The sequence below is a fragment of the Rhinatrema bivittatum genome, chromosome 5, assembly GCF_901001135.1.
Source record: "Rhinatrema bivittatum chromosome 5, aRhiBiv1.1, whole genome shotgun sequence".
Taxonomy (NCBI): domain Eukaryota; kingdom Metazoa; phylum Chordata; class Amphibia; order Gymnophiona; family Rhinatrematidae; genus Rhinatrema; species Rhinatrema bivittatum.
Window position 1 is genome coordinate 94995988 of NC_042619.1, and position 17151 is coordinate 95013138.

General features: G+C 46.0%; 2 protein-coding genes across 3 annotated transcripts in view; both read right to left on the reverse strand.

Annotated features, from left to right (window-relative positions):
• The window catches only part of POMP (proteasome maturation protein), a 29473-nt gene extending 12572 nt beyond the window's left edge, over window positions 1–16901 (reverse strand). The window contains exons 1-4 of the mRNA XM_029602615.1: window positions 16772–16901; window positions 13874–13974; window positions 7071–7131; window positions 5477–5578 (exon numbers count right to left, since the gene is read on the reverse strand). Coding sequence (XP_029458475.1) covers window positions 5477–5578; window positions 7071–7131; window positions 13874–13974; window positions 16772–16774 — 267 coding nt within the window. The 5' untranslated portion in view covers window positions 16775–16901. The remainder of the gene's footprint in view (window positions 1–5476; window positions 5579–7070; window positions 7132–13873; window positions 13975–16771) is intronic.
• Window positions 16902–16943: 42 nt separating this feature from the next.
• Window positions 16944–17151, reverse strand: part of LOC115092091 (solute carrier family 46 member 3-like) — a 70630-nt gene continuing 70422 nt past the window's right edge. For both annotated transcript variants that reach the window (XM_029602610.1, XM_029602611.1), the window contains exon 7: window positions 16944–17073. In XM_029602610.1, coding sequence (XP_029458470.1) covers window positions 17040–17073 — 34 coding nt within the window. In that variant the 3' untranslated portion in view covers window positions 16944–17039. The remainder of the gene's footprint in view (window positions 17074–17151) is intronic.

Consider the following 17151-nt stretch of genomic DNA (forward strand, 5'->3'; position numbering starts at 1 on the left):
CACTGTGGCACAGTTTAGGAATCCTCCCACTGGCAAGGCCTAAGTTCCCTGCCAACAGCTTCTTCATCTTGGCATGGGGGTCTGACTTCCCCGCCAGTGGCATCTTTATCCAGGCGAAGTCGGGGGTTCCTCCCGCTGGTGAGGCCTGACCTCCCTCTATCAGTGGCCTCTTTTCCTTGGCACAGTCCAGGGCTCCTCTACCTGGAGTGACCTGGTCTCCCTGCAATCCAGGGTTCTTCTCTTGCTGGTAGGGCCTGACCATCCCACTGGCGGTGTCTTTAATTGTCCCAAATATAAAAAAAACTTTTTCAGAAGGCCAAATCCAGCCAAGTGAAAGCCTGGTAGCTTGGTCAAATGAGCTTTGCAGGCCGGATCTGGCCTGAGAGTCATTGTTTGGGGACCCCCTGCCCTATAGGAAACTAGGCTAAAAAGTTCTAAGTTGGTCATATCAAGTTTTATATTACAAGAGAAAACCCGGACAGAGGAAAACCAATAAGGAGCATTCCTGAGGCACACTCCTCCATACTGCAGGTACTGCACCACATTCACTACACTAAAAAACAAGCATACCCAACAAAATTCACTTCTAAGGCCTAAAGAGAAAAAATGTACCTAACCTTCCAGACCTCCACCCCCAGAAAAATACAAAACAATGACTATGTTTAATAAATTCTTATCCATTTTCATGAGAAATAAGAAAATTGATTATTACCTGATAATGTTCATTCCTGTAGTACCAAGGATCAGTCCAGACCATGGGTTATGCCTCCCTTCCAGCAGGTGGAGAAAGAGAAAAACTTGAAATGCACCCTCACTTAACCTGGTGTGCCACCTGCATCCCTTCAATATATAGAGTATCAAAGCAGAATAAGATTAGCAATGAATAAAGCAAGAACAGAACCATATAACGAATGTATAAACATGTAACCGGTAGTTTTCTCTCTTAGTATGCTGCAATAACCTAACCCGAATATCCGCGCGCGGACTTTACAGATTCCTATACTACCTACTCCTAGTCTTTGGGCGGGCATCTGGACTGATCCGTGGTACTACAGGAACGAAAATTATCAGATAAGAAACAATTTTCTTTTCCCTGTACGTACCCGGATCAGTCCAGACCATTGAATGTATCAGAGCTTCCCTACACCAGGTGGGACCTCTCGAGTCCCGCACACAATACGCCACTGCCAAAATCTCCGGGCACCTGAACGTCCAAGCGGTAGTGGCGAGCAAATGTATGGAGTGTCTTCCAAGTAGCAGCTCTGAAAATGTCCTGAGGCGATACCAACTGGCATTCGGCCCAAGAAGCTGCTTGAGAGCGAATAGAATGGGCCTTTAGGCCCTCAGGAATAGGTCGTCCTTTACAAATATATGCAGACGAAATGGCGTCACTCAACCATCATGCAATCGTCATCTTAGAAGCCTTGTGACCTCTCCTGGGATCACTCCAAAAGGACAAATAAATGATCTGAAAATCTGAAAGAATTTGTGACTTCCAAATAACACAACAAAGAACATCGAACATCCAGTCGACGAAGCTCTCTCGCGTGTTGTACCTCATTCGATAAATTAGGAAAGGCCAGAAGCTCAACTGACTGGCTTAAATGAAAGGATGATACCACTTTGGGCAAAAAAGACAGAACCATTCGAAGAGAAACCCCCCGAGTCAGAGATTCTCAAAAAGGGTTCTCTACAGGAGAGAACCTGCAACTCAGAAATTCTGCGAGCTGAGCATATAGCCACCAAACACACCATTTTCAAGGTGAGGTCCTTTAACATCACCGACTTGATGGGTTCAAATTGCGGATCACACAAAATGCAAAGAACCAAATTAAGACTCCACGACGGACATACTGGTCGGACAGGAGGCTTCAAATGCCTTACCCCCCTGAGGAAACGCACCACATCTGGATGTGATGCCACCGAGCTACCAACCAGAGTACCTAGGGCTGCTACCTGTACCTGGAATCCGTGGTCACCACTATCCAGGTCGGGACCTCCAGATCCACCCCTTGAGATAGGTTGTGCGGGTAAACGCACCACCCAAGACTGAACCTGGCGTGATCAGTGAGTGGCAAAGGAAATTGGAAATTCTCCGACTTTGGATCCCACTTGCAAAATAATGCTTGTTGTAATGGTCTCATATGAGCAAATGCCCAAAGAACTACCTTCAGAGTGGATGCCATTGAGCCTAGAACTTACAGGTAGTCCCAGGCCTTGGGCAGTGGAAGAGCCTACAAGCGACGATCTTGTCCCATCAGTTTGTTCCTTCGATCCGTTGGGAGAAAAAGTTTCCCGACAGTAGTGTCGAACCAGGTTCCCAGAAATTCCAATCCCTGAGAGGGGACGAGGTTGCTCTTGGCAGACTGATCACCCATTTGAGGGATTCCAAGAGAGTGGTCACCTTGTGTATCGCTTCCACACAGCAATCGCTCGACTTCACTCTAATAAGTCAATCATCCAGGTAGGGATGAATGAGAAGGCCTCGTCTCCGGAGCAATGCCGCCACAACCACCATGACTTTGGCGAACGTACATAAGGCGGTAGCCCGAATGGTAGAGTGCAGAATTGGTAATGCATTCCCAGGACCATGAGGCGAAGGAACATTTGCTGATCCTCGCGTATGGGAATGTGCAAGTAGGCCTCCATTAGATCTAAAGAGGCCAGGAATTCGCCTTTGTGTACTGCCGCGATGACTGAACACAGAATCCATGCGAAAGCGTGGCACACCTTGAGAGACTTGTTTACCTTCTTGAGGTCCAAAATTGGCCGAAAGGATCCCTCCTTCTTTGGGACTACAAAGTAAATGGAGTACCTTCCTTTCCTCCAATGTTCTGGAGGTACCAGCTTCACAGCTCAGAGAGCCAGGAGACATTAGAGTGTCTGACGAACGATCTGCCGTTTGATCTGGGAACCATATGGAGATATTAAGAAAACATTACTGAGAGGCCGAGCAAATTCCAAAGCGTAGCCTTGTTCTATGATGCTTAGCACTCACTTATTGGAAGTAATTGTGGCCCATGCCTCGTAAAACCGGGACAGGCGACACCCAACCCGAGGGATCGAGGGATGGGCTGGCCCCATCTCATTGTGTAGTCTTGGAGGCGAGAGAGGAGGAAGAACCACCCTCCCAGGAGATTCTGCATCCCCGAAAGGACAAGGACCAGGCTTGGCCCCTGGCCAATGGTTGTCACTGTATGGCCGCTTGCTGCCTGTTCTGCTGAAACCTCCATTGCCCCCGAAAATGAGAGCGGAATGATGGAAACCCCCTGGAGGATTTTGGCCTGTCCTCTAGTAACTTGTGAACTTTGTTCTCTGCCAGGTACTTGGATCAATTGATCCAAATCATCCCCAAATAAAAAACCACCTTTAAACGGAATAGCCCCAAGCTGAGCCTTGGATGAAACATCCACTGACCAGTTGCAGAGCCACAAAAGACGCCTTGCCAACACTGCTGACATGGTGCGGGAGGAGGTGCAGAGCAGGTCATACAGTACATCTGCCCCATATGCTACCGCAGCCTCAAAATGTTGCACCTGCTCTGACTCTCCCGGAGGAAGATCTCTAGATGTCAGCAATTGCTGAAACCAGCGTAGGCTTGCCCGCAGCATATAACTGCTACATACCGCCGCCCGGACACCCAGGGCAGACACTTCAAAGATGTGCTTAAGCAGGACTTCCAGTTTGCGGTCTTGAAGATCCTTGAGAGCTGCCGAGCCTGCGACTGGAATAGTGGTCCGCTTGACAACAGCCGAAACCAAAGCGTCTACTTTAGGGGACTGCAGGAGCTCCAGAAATTCATCTAATAACAGATAAAGCTTATCCATGGCTCGACCAACCCACAAACCAGCATCCAAAACATCCCACTGCCTTGTCATCAGCTGCTGAAACATGGTATGGACAGGAAAAGCCCGGGTCGGTGTTCGCAATCCCGCTAGGACCGGGTCCACCAAGTCCTGCGGTGGAACCTGCGGGGGGAGCTTGACACCGAGCTCAGAAAGAACTGGAACAGACGGACCACCTTAGGGTCATCACCATCTAAGGGTGTCTGTTTCCCCTGCTCTTCGTCCAATCCCCCCCCCCACCCCCAGTGTGTGTGTGTGTGGGGGGGGGGGGGGGTGGAAGGAGAGGTTCCTGCATCTGCAGCCGCATTGCCCGGAACCTCCGGAGCGGCATATTCTCCTGAAGCCACAGCGCATTTTAACTTCGTGACCTGTAGAGATGCGTGAACATCCGTGTGCTTGGCTACCTTGGGGGGCGGTCCCTGCACAGATCTCATCGGCAAGGCACCACCTTGCGGAGACCTGGAAGCCAAAAAGGCTTTATGCATAAGGAGGACAAAATCTAAAGAAAAAGAATCAGAATCAACATCCTGTCCCCCAGGGAAAACAGGGTCCTCCTGTAAAAAATCCTGGTCCAGATCTAAAGTAGCATCAGGACTGGCAGGGACCGGTGACAGCGCTGGGGGAAGCTCCCCTCCCCCATAGCCCTTGCCTGAGCTGCAGCAAAGGTGTTTAAAATGGCTGCCGTCCCTGCACTGAGAGGAAACGGATCAGCCCTGAGCTCCCGCGGAGCAGAGCGTTTTTGAGCCTCTTGAGGCTTGGATAATGCTGCAAACCCTGAAAAGTTGCTGCTCCCGCTGCCTTCTTGAAGGGGAGGGCAAATACCAGCAATAGAAACCCACGTGGAGAATTCTCCACATGCCACACACAGAGATGGCCACGGCATCATGGGGGGGGGGGACGACACAAAAAAGGCGACAAAATTTTGCAAAAATGCGGCAATTCAATCGGGGAGGGGTCCTGGATTGCAGCTGACTAGAAAAGAAAATTTTTCAAAAATTTCTATTTTTTATTTTTAAGTGCTCAGGATCACCATGGGGTAAGAGAGAGACTGGACCACCAGTAACCTCTTCCCCGGCTGCTTACCTTGCTGGAGCCCCACGGGGTTACCAACCCCAGCTCCAATAACTTGCCACCAGAGAGGATGACCCCGCAAGATCTAACAACCCTCTGGGAGGATAGGGATAACACTCCCTTCTGCAGAAGAACTTTTTATTTTTTTTTTTTTTAAACTTGCTTGATTCAAAACTTTAAGCTAGTTCACTCTTAGTTAATTTTAAGGGATAGCCTAACCCCAGAAACAGGGCAAGACTGCAGGGTTTGCACCACCTCCATCTGCTGGAGACAGAGAAATACTGAAGGGATGCAGGTGGCACACCAGGTTAAGAGAGGGTGCCTTTCAAATTTTTCTCTGTCTCCACCTGCTGGAAGGGAGGCATAACCCATGGTCTGGACTGATCCGGGTACATACAGGGAACACAACTCAATGAAGAAGTGCAGCAAGTTAATCATAATCCAGCATCTGGCAACAAGAGCCTATGGGTGGCATACCCACGTACATCAGCTATTAAAACGTGTGCACTCTGAGGTATGGTATCAGTTTAGGATGTGCCATACAATTTATATAAGCCCACCTGTTTCACTGCCTTATACTCCATCTGCAGTTTCAGAGGTGCATGAATTCCCTGAATATTTCTCAATGTAGAAAAATTCATTTTGTCTTCATTTATCTGAAACTAAAACAAAAAGTATGTTTTGAAATGTTGCATTTAAAATATAGATCAGGGCTTCCCAAACATGTCTTAGTGACCCCACTGCCAGTTAGGTGTGCAGGATAGCCACAATGAATATGCATGGGATTGATTTGCATACACTGGAGATTTAATACATTGATACTGATCTCATTCATATTCATTGTGGTATCATGAACCACCAAGTGGCTATGGTGTCACCAAGTCAAGTATATTTAATTTCTTCATTAACTGCTTTTCACTCAAAACATCAAAGCGGTTTTGTACCAAAACAAGTACAAAGAAAGAACTGTACATAATCAACATCAAATACTGATAAATAACAGAAAAACAGAACAAAAACCTGGAATTTACACTAATCAAACAAAAAAAATCAATAAACAACACATAAAATTAGCCTATTCACTAATCTAAGTACCAAATGGACAGAGGCACACATCTGAGGGACCTCGGAAATCACCCCAAGAATTCTCAACTAGGGGAGGGACCCCTTGGTATCACCACAGAACAGTGGGGCTTTTCCTCATGCAAGTTAAAATTCTTCTTCCAAAATCCGAAGCAATGCCCATAGGGAGATGCACATTCACCAACTGCTGGAGACGGAGAATTCTGGAAGACTGGGGTCACTGCAGGAGTATATATACTGTGACGTCAGCTTGCTCCCTTCTCCATCTGCTGGCAGGGGAGCATAACACACTGGTCCTGAGTCTGTGTACACGCTAGGAAATAGCCTATTCACTAATCTAAGTACCAAAAGTTTAACTATACAGCTAAGCTTTGACTCTTTTTCTAAATTGAAGATAGTACTTGAGAAGCCTTTTTATAAATGTGTAAAAAAAAACAAAACCCACAAACAAGCATGCCCACATACAATGGACTACATGACAGCACTTTAAACCCCCAAACTATTTCAGTGTAACTGGCTTCTGGCTGGCATGCTGAAGTGCTACACCTATAAAGGAATATCACAATAGTTTGGTCAGAAGTCAGAAAAAAATCAACACCAAAAATATTTTCTGATTTGTATTTTGTGTGTTTGATGCCTTTACAACGCCTCCTAGTTAAGAACATAAGAAATTGCCATGCTGGGTCAGACCAAGGGTCCATCAAGCCCAGCATCCTGTTTCCAACAGAGGCCAAACTAGGCCACAAGAACCTGGCAATTATCCAAACACTAAGAAGTTCGATAGTTAGCCACACCCACACATAGGGATTCTGTAAATCCTGATGATAGTATGCTGCTGCCAATCAGAAATCTGCAACAGGAGCCCCATATAAACAGGTGAAGGACAACACATACAGATACCAATAGAGTTCAAACACAAAGAATACACAAAGTTCCTACTTAAACAAAATATAGGAAGGAAATAGTCAAGAAAAAGTCAAATTAATATCCTGAAAAACTGACAAATTCATAAAAGACCCACAAGATTTATAACCTGTTTTGGGTATAGCACATCCATATTATCATACTTACATTTTTTTCTGACAGCTCCAAAGGGTGACAGGGCAAAAGTTCATTTTTCACACTGGTAAAACTGTAAATGCAAATCAAAGGCCACTTGAGTCTTAAGACTCAGAACAAAAAGAGTGGATTCTTTTAAAGAGCTCAAACATCAAAGGAAGATAGGGGAACACAAATCTAATACACAAAGCAAGGGCAATTTCATAACACACACACACACAAAGCGCCCAAGCTCTTATAGCTCTATAAAACTAGATTACAAAAAAATTCCTACAAATCAATAATCTATCCATGGCCCTTTCCTCTTCCCTTCTTTATCTATTACTTTTATGGAATTTACAGTGTATACTGTTCAGTGATTGCACTATGCGCACTGTACAGAACTGTCTTCTAATCAAATGCATTTTCCCATTAATTATTAAACATTATCTCAGGACAAAACTGAAATAGTACCTTACACTGTAATTTTCCATTGAGCCCAGCATCCTCTCTCTGAGAGTGGCCAATTCAGGTCACAAGTACCTGGCAGATCCTATAAAGAAGACCTAATTTCTGTTACTCATTCCCAGGGATTGCAATAGGTCCCAGTGAGATATTTTTTGGATCACAGCAATTGTGATCCATAAAGGTAGAGTCCAAATTCCAGTATGTGTAATGTGTAAGAGGACTTATATCTTGAAATCATGATCAAAGTCTCTAGTGAAATTGCCTACTGTATTCCTTAGTTCTAAGTTTCTTGCATACGTGTAAAGGTCAACAAACAAGTGGTAGGTGATACCTTTTTATTGGACTAACTTAAGTTTAAATGTTTTTAACCTAAAAAAGCAAGTTTGCTTACCGTAAACGGTGTTTCCGTAGATAGGAGGATGAATTAGCCACGCTGAATGGGACAGCCTCAAGGCGGAACTTCTCTCCAAGATCACAGATCTTTTTGCTCTCTGCGGCTGCGCATATCTTGCTGTGCAATCACTATCTTCTCCTCAGTCTATACTATAGCACATCCAGTGAAGCGGTGACTGAAGAGGCTGTCCAGAGAGGTTGACGGTCAGCATGGCTAATTCGTCCTATCTATGGAAACACCGTTTACGGTAAGCAAACTTGCTTTTTCCCGTCGATAGCAGAACTGAATTAACCATGCTGTCTGGGAGTATCTAGCTTAGAGTTGAGTTCCATACACTTATGCACACTGAAGTAAGGGGAAGCAACCCCTTACAACCACATAAGAGGTTTGTGTGCTCAACCCGCCACTGATGTGGACAGGCTCATTATCTTGAAGAAGCAGCCAACACTGCCGAACCTAGTGCTGTGTCTGAAGATGCCTGCTGGTCCAGACAGTAACGTGATGTGAAGGTATGTAGAGATGACCATGTAGCTGCCTTACAAACGTCTACCAACAGTATACCATGTGAAGATGCACAAGCGAAGCAGCAACTGCTCGGACTTGGTGCACTCTGACTTTGACGGCAAGCACCACTGAATGCACTGGGATATCCAGGTCGACAGTGTTTTGCCACTGGTAGGCCAGGGACAGTCGGACTGAAGAACACAAATACCAGTAGCTAAGAAGATCTAGTCAGAGTGCATCTTTCATGTGAAGTAAGCCAAAGCTCTCTTACAGTCCAAGATGTGAAGGAGACGTTCCCTGTCATTGTTGTGTGGTTTTGGAAAGAATGTTGGCAACATGATGGTTTGATAACGGTGGAAAGTCAAGACCACCATAGGCAAGAAGGAGGGATGAGTGCGTAAGGTAACCTTGCCATGAAAAAACTGTAAATAAGGAGGGTAGCGAACTAGGGCTTGAGGTTCGTTGACCCTCCTTGCCGAATTCACTGTGACCAGAAACACCACCTTCCTGGTCAGATATCTCATGTGGCTACAGCTCATTAGTTCAAAGAGTGAAAGCATGAGCCGTTCCAAAACCAGGTTAAGGTCCCAAGGGATCAAAGGCTTAGCCACTGGCAGTCTTAATCTCAAGATCCTTTTCATGAAGCGAGAAATCAAAGGTTGGTTCAAAACTGCAAGGCCATTGCATGGGTGATGATATGCCGTAATAGAGCTCACATGAACTCTTACGGAATCTGTCATCAACACCGTTTGGTAGAACGTGTGCAGATACTCCAGCAAGGTTTCCGGCAAGCAGGAAAATGGATTTATTCATTTTGATTGGCACCAAGTTGAGTAGCGGTGCCACCTGCCCTGATAATTCTTCCTGGCAGAAGATTTCTGCAACAATATGAGAATGTCTTGCACCTCCATTGATAACTGTAGTTGGTTCAGTACTGTCCTTTCAATCACCACACTGTGAGATGAAGCGAGGAGTGCATAGGGTGCAGCAAAGACCCGCTTCCTGCATCAGTAGTGTTGCACTGTCCCCCAACGAGATAGGAGGAGTGATGGACAGCCAAACTAGATAGGCGTACCAGGGTTGTCTCGGTCACGCCAGAGCAATGAAAGTCAGGTCTGTGATATTCAAATGCATTTTTGTATGGTGCGGGAGATTAGAGGAATCTGAGGGTAAGCATACAGTGGTCCCTCCATCCAAGGAATGAGGAATGCATCCTGCACGACTCTCTCTCTGCTTGGATAAACCGAGCAGAATGCTTGAACTTTGTTGTGCACAGTGGCGAAGAGATCCATGTGAGGGAGAGCCCACTCCTTGAAGAGATCACCTGCAATGCTTTGGTTGAGAGCCCATTCGTGTGGGTGGACCACCCTGCTGAGTTGGTCGGCTTTGGTATTTGCAATATCCGGGAGATAGCTCGCTTGCAGGGAGTTGGAGTGCACTTCTGCACATTCAAGGATCTGAATCGCTTTTTTGCATAGGGCCAGGAACCTGACCCTCCTTCTTTATGTAAAACATGGCCACTTGGTTGCCCATGTGGACCTTGACGCTTTTTCCCTGAATATGATCGAAGAATGTGAGAAAAGCTTTCCGAATTGCCCTCAGCTCCAGGAGATTCCCTGGTGGAAGCGTCCATGGTCAGAACCAGTTGGTGCGCCAGGCTCCAGAACAGGGCCCCCACTATGAGGGTTGGTGAGGACAACCACCATGCTATGTCCTTTCACATGGCCCTGGTCAATAGCACGAACTTGGTTAGCGAATGAGTAAATTTAGTCCACTGAGTCTTTAAACCACACTGCAAACGGCGCATATGGAGTCAGGTGTGCAGCACTACCTATATTGCCCCCACCATGGGTCCCAAAAGGACTAAAATCTGGCGGGCTGAGGGATGTGCACTGTTCCGTAGCTTCACTGCTACTGCGAAGGGTCTGAGCTTTGCCTTTGGGTAGGAAAGCCTTCCCCACTATTGTGTCTATCTTGGCTACAATGAACTGAAGAACCTGCGCTGGCTGAAGGCTGGATTTCTCATACTTTACTACGAAACCTAGCGCCTCTAAGCAACTTGCATCCCTTAAGTGAGTCTGAAGAGCATTTGCTTCTGAGGCCACCAGAAGCCAATCATCCAGATAAGGGAACAGTTAAATCCCTTTCCGCCTGAGCTGGGCCACCGCTACCACTAAATACTTGGGGAAGACTTTCAGGGCAGATGATAGTCCAAAAGGGAGCACCTTATACTGATAGTGGCATCCACTGACTTGGAAACATGGGCAACGCCAGGAGGAACAGTGCATCGGAATGTGGGAATATGCATCCTTGAGATCTATCAAGACATCCAATCGTTGGGCTGCAGAAAAGGCAGAATGGATTTGAGGGATGTCAACTTGAACTTCTCCCTTGGAATAAATTTGTTGAGGGCCCTTAAATGCAAGACTGGGTGGAGACCCCCCGACTTCTTGGGTATGAGGAAGTTTTGGGAAGATAAATCCCTGTTGCATTTGTGTATAGGCACCACTTGGATGGCCTGGTGCTGTAGAAATGAGGTCACCTCTTCCTGCAAAAGTGGTGTCTGAGCGCAACTCTGCAGAGCAGGGGGGGGGGGAGGGTAAGGCATGGGAGAGGTGGGGTTCTCTTGAACTTCAGTTGGTAACCCTCGCGAATGATGTTCAAAACCCAATGTTCCGATGGGATTGCTGCCCAAGAGTCGAAAAAATTGGCTATCCGGCCTCCCATATGTAGCGGTAGTTGCGGCCTGGCTATCCTAAAAAATTCTGCGACAGTTTCTCACCAGCAGTCGATGATTGCCTCTGCTGGCATTGTTCCCTTTGTCTACTCCTGGGCTGTGATGGCTGCGCTTGCTGTCGGGGTTGAGGAAAATATTTAGCACAATAAGAAGTATATTGCTGAAATGGGTGCCTCTGATAGCTGGATTTCCGGAAGCTTGGGTAATATCTCCGGGGAGCAGACAGCTGCTCAGATGGGGAAGCCAGGTAAAGGAGTGCTACATTCTGCTCCTTCCACTGTGAGACTGTTTCCTGCAGCTTATCACCCTTACACGGGAGATCGGCCAACTTCTCGTGGACATCTTCGCGGATAGCACTGATCCTCAACCAGGCCATCCTGTGGGTCCCTATGGCCACTGCCGATGTACAGGCCGATATTTCGAAGGCTTCGTAGAATGTGCATAGGAGATGACGTAACCCTTCCTCCAAGTCCAAGAAAAGGACTCAGGAAGAACAGCATTGGAGGAATCCTCATCCAAATGGGGCCTGATGCACTGTAGACACTCATAAAAGTACTGCATGATATAAAACTGATGCTGTTGGATTTTCGTGTTCAACATTGCCGCCTGGAAGGCCTTCCTCCCGAATTCATCCAGTTAGCGATTGTCCTTCCCTGGCGGCACACTAGAATAGAGCCTAGATTTTTTCACCTTCTTAGCAAATGCAACCACAATGGAGGCATGCGGCAGCTGTACCGCACTGTAATAAGGGGACTTCCTCATACAAAACTTTAAGTCGGTTTGCCGGGATGTCGCAAGCCCTGAAAAGGGGGACTCCCGGGTCTTTTTCATGACTGCACCCAGAACCGCACGGGAAGGCAGTGCAGTAGGTTCGGACGGAAACTTGAATATCTTCAGGATGCCAAGGACTTCCTCCCTAGCGTCTGGTATTTTCCTGGTCTCTACCTTGAGCAGCGCCCCCACCTTCTCGATGAATTTGAGTAAGAGAGGTCCTCTGGTGGGGAAGAGGGCTCTGAAGGCTCCTCAGGCGGGTCGGACAGAATGCCTGGAGAAGACCCTGGAGAAGTAGGGGGTGAGTCAAGTGGCTCCAAGCTCGCCTGTAATGGTGATAGCGGGTGGGACACCTTTTCTTCCTGTGGGCTATAGACCTACTGTTGCCTGGCAGGGGATTCACCCACTGGGGTCAACTCTTCCAACAAGGGGCTTGGAGGCAAATGTCTTTTTGTACTTGACTCCAGGGATGTGAAGAAGTTGTTCAGAATGTCTGAAATCGGAATATCGTTTGAGAAGCTAGGCCAGTTTCCAAGGGAGTATGCTGCTCCCTCAACAGGGCAGCAGATGTGACCACATCCTGTCCCCTGCCCAGGGCAGACTTGGACTTTTTGGATGATGTAGGCACCGCAGCCAAAAGAATGTTAGAGGCAGCCCCCTTGCTGAGATGTGAGGATGGCTCAACCACATTGGAAGACATGTCTCTCTAAGGGTTCCTGAATATGGGGCAAATGCCTCTTCCTCCGGGAGACAGAAGATAGATCAGAGTACACTCTCTGTGTGATGACCTTGAAGAATCCCTCCCAACAAGGGAGAATCCAAGAGCGGCTCCACATCCAAAAACCCCATTTCTAGCAGCTCCTCTGGCGAGAAGATGACCAGAGGGTCTTGCTGCGACTGCCGTGGCTGAGTTTGGGAAGGTTTGCGCTGGTCAGACTCCACCTGTGGCTTCAAGCGTACTGTGGACTTGGGCGATACATTGTGGAGTTGCATCGATGTTTTCTTAACAGTCATCTGCATAGATGGGAGCAGGCTCGGAGCAGCATGCTTCGGAGCATCATGGCTCTTCGACACACCACTGCACTGTGCATCAGGGCAGGTATTCTTTGATGCACATGCCGATCTTTCTTGTGTGGCGCGTTGTCCTAGTCTCGTCTCGATGCATGCCTTGATGCTGCCACATCAGCATTGAGGCCAATTGCCGATGCTGACTCCAGTGCTCGGCTGGGCAGCACATCTCCCAACGCCCAAAGCTTTTGCGGGACATGGTGTTCGGTAAGCCCTGGACCCACTCAGCTCTGGCACTGTTGCTTACCCTGGGGCCCCAGGGAAGAAGCCCTCCTCCACTTCTCTGGATAGTCCTTCGGCCCCAGAGATGAGTGGAATGAATGGTGCTCCGACGCCGAGTCATAGGAACTGGCAGCTTCGTCCCTCAGGCGCATGATTTCTTGGGTATGCTGGCTTTGGGCCCTGGGTGACATGTGACCACAGTTCCGGCAGTTGGACTGGTCATGCTCAGGGCCTAGGCAGAAATAACAATAGTTATGTCCATCAGCATGGCTAATTCAACCCTGCTATCAACAGGAAATGTTAAGTTTCTTATAATTATATTAAAAAAACTGGTAATATGCCCACAACATGGATCTTTTTGTGGGCTCAATGACTGATGTCATCAATCTGCAGAAGCTCTAAATATGCTAAAAATCAGGTGATTTACTTAGCCCATATATAAAATATATACAAAAAATTAAAACATTCAGAACTTTCTTAGCTTCTTGGACCCAAATCAAATTTGATTAGAAGCATAAAATTCCAGTATAGAAGGGAGCCAGATACTGAAAAGATCTTACTGACCAATCTGCCACATATCTCCACTCTATGCTGGACACAAAAACCTACAAGCAATTTTCATTTGAGCTCTGTATACAGTTGAAAATCCTATGAAAATGAAAGTCAACATACCCTGTGCGCAGAGTATCCTGTATTCCATATACTCCAGTAGGAGAGGAAAGTTCACCTATTGGAATACTGTCCTTCAACTGCGATCCAAGTCCCCTAGTATTCTGGGATGACAAAAAAGTTATTCAGAGATCAAACAGCACCTGGACAATTTTAACAAGGATCTGTTTAAAAGCAAAAGATCCAATGAAAATAATTTTTCGCCACGAAGAGGTATTCAAGCGTGAGGCAAATCACTCTACCCTCCCTATCCTCTGATTTCCTGATGCAAGATTCACGCTGAAGTAATTCAACCTGGACAGTAAAATGTTTCTGCCTGAAATGAAACCTTGTTCTTAAGAAACCAAGGAATTACCAGCTTAAATACCTGTGGTGCCATTTGAATCTAAGATAAAAAAAAAACTTTTCATACTGAAGAGCACAGAATTTATAAAATACATATTCTCACACCCATATCTAAGGAGTTCAAAAATCCACTAGAGGCATTATTTTCCCTTAAGATTATACGTGCAAATCTTCCTTCCAAGACTACACCATATTCTTTATTTCAGGTACAAACGTATGACCTTATTTACTAACAGGCTGCATTTGGACGCGTGTTTGATGCGCTAGTTTTACCCTGTATTCAGTAAGGGGTAATAGCGTGTCGAAAACGCGCGTCCAACCCCCCCGAAACTAATAGCGCCCGCAACATGCAAATGCATGTTGATGGCCCTATTAGTTATTCCCGTGCGATACAGAAAGTAAAATGTGCAACCAAGCCGCACATTTTACTTTCAGAAATTAACACCTGCCCAAAGGCTGGCGTTAACTTCTGCCGGCGCCAAGGAAGTGCACAGAAAAGCAGTAAAAACTGCTTTTCTGTGCACCCTCCGACTTAATATCATGGCGATATTAAGTCGGATGCCCCAAAAGTTATAAAAAAAAAAAAAAAGTAAAAATTAAAAAATCGGCCCGTGGGTCGGAAGACGGACGCTCAATTATGCCGGCGTCCTTTTTCCGAATCTGTGGCTGTCAGCGGATTTGAGAACAGATGCCGGCAAAATTGAGCATCGAGTCCTAATTTGCATAGGCTACCCTCCTGAATCGCGTGCACAGGAGAGTGGCCTGTGCGCGCGCCGGGAGAGCGGGCGCTCGCCAGCTCTCCCGTGCGTTTTTCTGAATCGGCCTGTAAGTTTTTATCCCATAGAAATAGAACGTGGGAAAAAGTATTTTAGTGAATTAGGCCCTCTAGGGAAATATCTAGAGTACCTGAATGCAACCCATTTTGAAGAGTCACGAACAGAAGAATATAAATAAAAAAGTATTATTTTGCTCTAGATACAGCATCAACCTTCATGCAGCATTGCATTCTGATTTCATACAGTTATCTCAATTTTATATGCATTTTAATTTTTCAAAGCACCCTTTCACCTGAATCACTACTGTGCCTCCAAATAGTTGCAGTTAAGTGGTTAGCCACTTCAAAGCAGATTACATTCAGGTACTGTAGATATTTCCCTGTCCACAGAGGGCTTACAATCTAAGAACCTGTTTTACTAAGGCTTTTCTCCTATTCTGTTTCTAGGAGGAAAATGCTTAGTAAATCTGGCACTAAGTTTGTACCTGAGAAATGAAGATAAAGTAACTTGCCCAAGTTCACAAGGAGTGTTAGCGGGATTTGAATCCCAGTTTTCCTGGTTCAGTCTGCTACTGTAGGATACTCTTTCACTAGTTAGGAAATTGGTACCAATTCTTGTGCAGATCATGCTAGTATCATGTAACATGACTGCATTACTTAACATTTATTATGTTTCTTGTTTAATCTATATACACATATTTTGCTACGCTTTGTGGTAGGGACAGGTAGTTGTGAATTAAATGAACAGCTCTGAATTCTGTTTATAAAAAAAGCCTACCTTTGATAGCCATGAAATTAAGCACATATTCAATACACATACTCTGGTACATACATTTACAGCAGGACATCTGAGCAAACATTAAAAAATTATCAGTATACTTATTTTTAAATGTCTACAGACTGAGAAAATGCTGGTGAAGGAATTCACTTATCTTGATTTCACAGGACTGTTCCCTAGGTTTTCCATATTTCCAGGCCTCTCTTTATGCTGGTCTTTCAACAATATATTTTATTGCTTACATATATTTTATGCTGTGTGTTTGTTATGTATATTGTTGTTCTTGTCTTTATTTTGTTAAGTTTTCTACTATTTTGTATTTTATACCTGTAGTTGTAATTTAAACCGCAATGGAATTGCGGTATATCAAATTAAATAAATAACAATAACACAGATCACATCAGGTGCATAGAACACCAACACTCGTCTTTTCAAAAAGATTCTCATCATTCTGTAAATATGGAAACTACTTTCGAAAATACCGCTTTTAAGCTCAACACTGAGGTTCCTAGAGACTTTGAAAAGCTGTGAAGAGAACAAAATAAAACCAGAGGGCGGGAGACATTAAATCCGCCAGACACCACAAAAACAGGGTTTAAAAGAGATCCTTGAATTTTTTTGCAGACGTGACGCCAAACAGGGGCAGTCCGCAAACCAGAGGGCGCCCCAAAGAAATGGTGCAGGAGCTGCGGGAAAGGGAAAGAGAAAGCAGCAGCAGCAGACCGCTGGGAAACAGGCCAGGCGATGACAGCAGAGCAGCAAGAGACAGAGGCCCCTTCAGTTTATTTCGACTCCACATCTCAGGGCACCGATAACGAGTAAGAAACGCGAGCCAAAAGGTCACTGTGCTGCGGGAGAAGGAAGCGAGGAGAAAAAAAGGGAGGAAGACACAAGGAGATGGGGAAAGAACAAGGCGCCGCATAGATTGGATGAACTACAAGAAGCGGCCGCAATAAACCTCTGCTGCTCTGCTAAACCAGACTATTAATACCAACAAACTCACCATCTTCTTCTCACCACCGGCTTCTTCAAGGACCACAGCACTGACTTCCGCCGCTTTCTGCTGCCTCACTTCCGCCTGGCGTGTTTACGTCATTCGCACTGACGGAAGTGACCGAACGATTGGAGTTGCGGCAGTTTTGAGAAAGAAAAATTGCATATACGAAGCAGTTGTGCTTCGTTTTAGGTGCCCGCCGGATAGAGCTCAATGCGCTGGAAGCTGCTTCCTTGTAAGATCTGAGCGGGGTGTTGCTAACAGGCGGCATTTGGTTTCAAACGACTGCATGGAGCCCTGGCACTTTTTGTCTTGGAAAGGAGGAGAAGAGAAAGAAAGCGTTATGTTTGATCTCTTCGAGGAATGATGATAGATTTATCGGGAATTGA